Consider the following 6,891-nt stretch of genomic DNA (forward strand, 5'->3'; position numbering starts at 1 on the left):
TGCTCTCATGTGCAGATTATGAGGCTGTCAAAGGGAACTCATCCTGCTGTGGTGGAGAGTTGTGCTGCAGTGTTTCCTCTGGATTACTGCTGCAGTCACGTCCTGCTGTCAGCTGCACTGCATCAGTGGATGTTTGCATGAAGTTAAAGCTTCCTCTACTTCCTCCTGTCAGCGCATGGCCTCTATGAATCCACCAGGAGATGGATGACATCGGCTGTCCGTGTGCAGCCTGAATGTTCCTTCACACTTTATCCTGTCACAGCGCTTCAGCTCCTCCAGGAGAACCCACTGGTAGAATATGTACAGGATGAATACAAGCACAACCTCATGAAGATCCAGAAACCAACATGTTCTGTCAGAACGTATCTGAAGCAGAACGTTACATCAGAACTAATGTTTAAACTCCTGCTTTCAATGTGAGAGGACTGAAACTACAGCTGCTCACAAACACAGATCAGGTTTCATGAGCTCATCACTGGCTGCTTTCCCTCAGATGACGCAGCAGCGTGTGTTTAATGTGTATTTAATGTGTGTTTATTGTGTATTTATTGTGTATTTATTGTGTTTCTGATGAACTGAGCAGGATTTCCCAGTAAAGCGAGCTGCAGCAGGAAGCGAGCGCCCGCCGCTGCCGATCTTTAATGATTCACAGAGTGAGATAACAAACAGGGAGAGCTCAGAGAGCAGCAGGAAATATCATCGTACTTACTAACAGTGACTCAGGGAAACTCCCATCATGCCTCTGGGGCTGGGAAAGGCCTGCTTCAGTAAACCAAAGGGCTCCAGCGGAGCAGCAGCAGGAAGTGAATCCAGCTTCTAGCATCTTATATACGGACACCAAATAATGTGGAAAAACCAACAAACGGCTGCAGACGATATAAAGAACGAGTCTCGTCTAAAATGTGCGCGTGGTGGATGAAGACAGGAACTGTTGTTACTGCAGGTTTAAACTACCAATGATCATTTTTCAGCTGCACTTCTATGTCCTCTATGTTCCTCTCAGATGTTGTTCACACATCTGTGTCAGTGAGCACCTCCCCTCTGCCCAGGTGAGCCCTCCCCCTCACAGGTGTGGCGTATCAGCATGCTGATTGGACAGCAGCATTATCGCTCAGGTGTGTCTCAGGCTGACACAATAAAAGGTGTAGATGTGATTTTATCACAACACGATGTCCACCAGAGCTGCTGCCGTAAACTGAAGGTTCATTTCTCCACCATCAGCCAAAGACGCCTCAGAGAACGTAGCAGAACATCCAGCACCTTCACCTCCAGCACCGTCTGAGACCAGCCACCCGGACAGCCCGCGACAAAAACACATAAAATGGTTGAAAATGAGTAGAACCCTAAACCGAGCCTGTTTCCAGTGAGACTCACACAGCTGACATCTGTCTCCTGCTGTCAGTGATGAGGTCGACCATAAACTGCTGATGAACATCTGACCCGATAACAAACGTCCTCCACGTGTTCGACAGTCCATTAAAACAGAACCCTCAGTGACTCCCATTATACCTGAGCTCTACGACGTTGGTGAAACCAGAACCTTTCTGACCTGCCGCCACATCTGTACAAAACACAGCACGGACATGGGAACCACACCAGAACGTTCTCAGGAAGGTTCTGCTTCACGTGGTGAAAGAACGATTGTAATGCGACATGTAGGTTTGGAGGTGTGATGGTTTGTTCCAGGTCTCGTCCTCCATCTGTCTGTCTGCTCCTGTCACTCAAACTGTGGAGGGAATCACCATAGCAACCAGTGACTGACAGCTGATTGGCTGACTGTTACTGGACTAAGAAAGAAGGACTACAAACATGGCTGCCTCCATCAGCAGTGTGTAACGTTGTAGTAGTTCAAACAGGTTCTAACGACTTCTAGCTGGTTCTAACCGGTTCTAGCAGGTTGTAGCTGGTTCTAATAAGTTCTAACAGATTATAAATTATATAAAAGGATTTAAGTGGTTCTAACAGCTTCTAATAGGCTCTAACATGTTCTACCAGGTTCTAACATGTTCTAATGGGTTCTAACATGTTCTAATGGGTTCTAACAGGTTCTAGTGGGTTCTAAAATATTCTTACAGGTTGCAATGTGTTGTAACATGTTCTTAAAGGTTCTGATGTGTTCTAACAGGTTCTAACGTGTCCTGGACCAACATCTATCGGACTGTTCAGTGGCTCCACATCTGTTGGGTTAAACTTCACAATAAGAGTCCCTCCAGAGCTTAAGGACGTGGAGCAGCTGCTGCTGTTGTTTTCTCTAAACAGGAACAAGGCTGAGGGAAGGAAGTTCACATATGTGGGCTTTTCAAAGTAAAAGCCCAGAGTTAGCTAAAAAAACAAAGGCTAACAGGATGCATGGAGGTACACTACGCTGTCAAAATAAAAGGTTGACCCTGGTGTGTAGAACACTTCCTCAGAAATGTTCTGGTCCACTTTGGTCTGTTCCTCCTGTCGTCAGAACGTGTTGAGGTAGAACTGGAGTGGACAGAACCTGCTGGGTGTTACCTGTACAGGTGGCGTGGACGTGAGCAGCGAGCCGTCCGGTCCGTAGGTGAACACGGTGAAGTCCGCCGGCAGCAGCAGCCTAAACAACAGAACACAGAACCAGACTCATCAGCAGGGTCCAGGTGGGTTCTCAGGTAACTACTGTACAGGTGCTTCAGGAGCCTCAACATGAGACCACCTGGCTGAAGGTAGAACACACGGTTCTGAGGTTCTGGTGTGTTAATATTCAGGTTTGTGATGTTTTCAGTCATTAATATTTACGATTTTGACAGTATTCAGGTTTTTGTGGTCGGGTGTTTTTGTTTTGAGGTTTTTGGTGACGGCGGGTGTGGAACCAAAGCAGGACACAAAAGCAGGCAGCGACAGGTGGAAAAATATTTTACATTTGGTTGTGTTAATGTTCCGATCTTTAACATTTTCCGGCATTAATGTCCATGTTTCTACATTTTGATGAGATAATATTCAGGTTTGTGATGTTTTGGTGAGTTAACATTCAGATTTTTTACATTTCTAGGTGCTAATATTCAGACTTTTAATGTTTAGCTGAGTTCATATTCAGGTTTATAACATTTCCAGGCTTTTGACATTTCAGTGTGTTCATGTTAAGGTTTTGGATGTTTTGGTGCATTAATATCCAGGATTTTGAACAAAAAGTTCCTACAATTTGCTGCATGTTCGTAGAAATCCTGACAGCTCCAGACTGGAACACATGATTCATAAGAAGATATTCTGAAGGATTCTGTTCACTGAACTTCTCACTTTAATTATTAGGACACATATATCTTGTTTACTCTGATTTCAGGCACCACAAACACAGAGAACCCAGAAACTGAACTTCTCCATCATGAGTCTGGTTCTGAGTTTGTGTGACCCGACCAGCAGCGGTTCTCTGCTGACTGAATCCAATCACATGGATCTGATCTGAGCTTCAGCAGCATCTCACTGATTGACAGACGAAAAAAACCTCACAAGTCGTTTTTACAGACGTGAGGATTAACGCTACAAATCAAACAAACTGGTTTCAACGGGAGAGTTTCCTCCTGTTTAATCTGGTGCGTCGCTTTTCTTCGTTTCAGTTTTTGACATTTCGTTGGGTTTGGTTTTCCTTCGTTTTTTGTTTCCAGTGTTTTCTGTGGATGTAGATACAGAAGCAGCTGATTCCCGGGAGGTCAGGAGGAACCTGCTGCTGAACTGGCTGATTTCTGACACGACAATCGTCACCGTTACCGGCGCACCAGAACTCACTCGTTTCTCTCCAGATGGACGACGTGATCGTTTCCATTCAGGCTGATGACGTACGAGACCTGCAGACACACACAGATGATGTTAGAATAAAGACCAGAACAGCAGGAAGAGGTTCCACCATCATCCAATCTGATCAAAATCACTTCATACGTGTCCAAAAATAATAATTAATTAATAATAAAACTGTTCAGAAAATAGTTTAAAAGAAGAACTTCTGTAAAATAACTTGAAGTCCAGTTGATGTGCAGATCAACTCTTTACTGTCTGTGGCTCTGATCCAAACATCTCCTCTTGGCTCATCACAGACGCTCGGCAGGTGGAAGAACAGCAGCAGCTCCAAGGTCACCTGGCTCTGACTCACCTGGCAGGTGAGTTCATGAGCAGCAGGTGAGGATTAACGTGGAGCTGGAGGAGAGTCAGGATCTGTCATCGCAGCGGGTCGGAGGTCAGACAAGGACACGGGCTCACCAGAACAGAAGCGGTTCTGTGCTGCTGTGGAGCCCGAGGGTCCAGTAGAGGATGTTCATAACAACGACATCATATATTTAAAATAACTCCGTAGCTACGTGAAACAGCCGACACTGGACCAATCAAAGAGCAAAGAGCTGAACTTCACTGATCGTCTGAACCCAGAAAGAATCAGATTTAAACTCACCTTTGACCGTCTATGAACCAAATCTAAGAAAAAACACTTTATTCTTCATGTCTCACTTAAAATTTGACACGAACCAGATTCTGTAAAACCAGAACCTCCCTCCTCCTGGTTCTGATCCTCCACCACTGACTCAGCTGAGACCAACAGGAAACATTCAGAGAGGTTCAGGTGAGCTGCAGCCAGAGTTTCCTCAGAGAGACTGAGAGGAAAACAGCATCCGTTACCATGGAGACTGAGCTCCACAGCATCAGTTACCATGGAGACCGAGCTCCACAGCATCAGTTACCATGGAGACCGAGCTCCACAGCATCCGTTACCATGGAGACCTAGCAGGTTAAAAGAGAGCCGCCCTGGTGGCTCTGAGAACTCTGACTTCCGGCTCAACACACCTGCTGACTCTAATCTCACGTCGTCGCTCAGAACTCTCTCCAGAGTCTCGGCAGGTTCATACGAGTGACAACAGGCCCAGACTTCATGCTTCGTATCCGTCGCTCTGAGCGCGCTCAGTACGAGGAGCGCGCTCAGAGCGTGTTGCGGCTTGTAAGTCGACAGCAGACGAACACGGATCCTCTGACAGAGTTCACTTCGCTCTGAGCAGCAGCAGAAAGGATCCGGTTTCATTCTGAACCGTTCTGAACTGTCTGGACTCACACCTGCGTCTCCACGGTAACACACTGACAGACACCTGCTCACTGTGGGAGGTTCTGATCCGTTCTGAGTTGAATGCTTCAGGAAACGAACCGTCACTCAGCTGTACTGCAGGTAGCTGCATTTGTTCCCAGTTTGTTTTTATTTTAGACATTATTTATTTTTACAGGACACAGATCCTAGATCACTGTTCCTACTTCACACTTTTGTCTGCTGTGGATTTACTTCACTGTAAACTTGTGTGTTTATTCAGTTTTACATTTTTGACACTGTCACTCGGCAGCAGGTTGATGTCAACAACAGAGCCGCAAGAACTAATCGATTAGTCAATTAATTCATTCTGATAATCGATCAATAAGGTGAAGGACCTGCTGAATAACAACAGTCTGATTTCAGCTTCTTCAGTGTGGATCACGTGTCTCCTGCTCTGTGACGGGAAACTGAAGATCTTTGATTAAACTCTGAGCCACATGTTCTGACAGTGAGGATTTCTCTAACAGCTGTAGAATAATAACTGTTGAGGCTTCGTCAGATGAGAGCTGCTCTGAGATCAGATTAGACGTGAATAAAACTGGCCGGAGTCGTAACTGTCCTGCTTCAGATGTCCAACATGTAGAAGTGAGTTGTTTTCCTGTGACGGTGTGAGCGGGGAGCGTTTGACTGGCTCTGTGTTAAAAGTCTGGATCACAAACGTGAAGTCAACTCGTCGTTTTCAGAAACAGAAAATCAAAGCCCACGGAGATGAAACGCTGGTACCTGATTGGGCGGCCTTCCGTCAGCGTCCCTCCTCAGCCGGCCACCGATTGGTCGAGGGACGGTCAGCTGATAGGACGAGAGGTGCTCGGTCTGCTGGGAGCCTGAGGAGGAAACATGGAATCCAGATGTGAGCAGCTCTGAGAGTCACAGCTTGAACCCTCGGAGTCGCCTCTCAGGGCAGAACGACTTTTATCCCTGAGTTCTGCCTCTCAGGCAACAGACAGCCCAGAGTGTAAACCTGGAGGCTCACTGCTCCAGAGGTTTGTCTGATAAATACTAGCTTTTAATGGGTTTGCGTGCGCAGATGTTTCTCTAAAAAAAACAAAACACACATTTTCTGAATGAATAATGCATGTTTAAGAACACAAGGTGGACCACGCTCCACATCACGCTGCCTCACACTACAGCCTCACCATAGCCTGTACCTCTGAGCTAACCACAGCATCCACAGGGAGGACTTCAGCCTCCCACCGCGGCACGAATCCTGTCAGCAGACAACAAATAAAAATAATTTCAGCGGTGGGAGTTTTGGCCGAACACGGCGCGAAAACACAAAGAAGGAAAATTACATAAAAGATGGCGAGAGCAGGTGTCGGAGGACGTCCTCGCAGAGACGGAAACACAACAGTCGGGTTTGTTTGTCTCCATCTGCTCGACTGTGTGTTCATCTGTAACCATGGCGACGGTGCGGTTGCCGACCTCTCCGTCCCGCCTGCAGCCACGGCAACAGCAGCAGCATCACAGGACGCCTCACGCCTCATCCTGCTGGAGTTCAACCTCTAATCTGTCATGGAGCGCTCTGCAGGAGGAATTCAGGGACGTTCTTATCTCACATTTTCGGTAAAAGTAGAAGAAATGGAAGAATTTTAATATTTATTGTGATCTGTGTGCCGACGTCTCGTGTTTTCTTACGTTGAAAACGACGCAATGTGCTCTGATTCCAAATAAAAATCCAACGAATGACGAACTGAGAAATGGATTAAAACACCAAAATGGAAGGAGGCGATCAGGTGGACGACATGCTGGAGGTTCATCTGGTGACGGGCACCACGACAGAGGCTGAGCGGTGATTCATGACGTCTGCAGTT

General features: G+C 46.6%; 1 protein-coding gene across 1 annotated transcript in view; it reads right to left on the minus strand.

Moving 5' to 3' along the window:
- Positions 1-6,564, minus strand: part of LOC103368087 (disintegrin and metalloproteinase domain-containing protein 9) — a 22,341-nt gene extending 15,777 nt beyond the window's left edge. Inside the window, exons 1-4 of the mRNA XM_008296336.1 lie at positions 6,516-6,564; positions 5,804-5,940; positions 3,745-3,803; positions 2,500-2,578 (exon numbers count right to left, since the gene is read on the minus strand). Of these exons, the coding sequence (XP_008294558.1) occupies positions 2,500-2,578; positions 3,745-3,803; positions 5,804-5,940; positions 6,516-6,564 (324 nt within the window). The remainder of the gene's footprint in view (positions 1-2,499; positions 2,579-3,744; positions 3,804-5,803; positions 5,941-6,515) is intronic.
- Positions 6,565-6,891: the final 327 nt, after the last annotated feature.

The sequence above is a fragment of the Stegastes partitus genome, unplaced genomic scaffold (assembly GCF_000690725.1).
Source record: "Stegastes partitus isolate 25-593 unplaced genomic scaffold, Stegastes_partitus-1.0.2 Scaffold1120, whole genome shotgun sequence".
Lineage (NCBI taxonomy): Eukaryota > Metazoa > Chordata > Actinopteri > Pomacentridae > Stegastes > Stegastes partitus.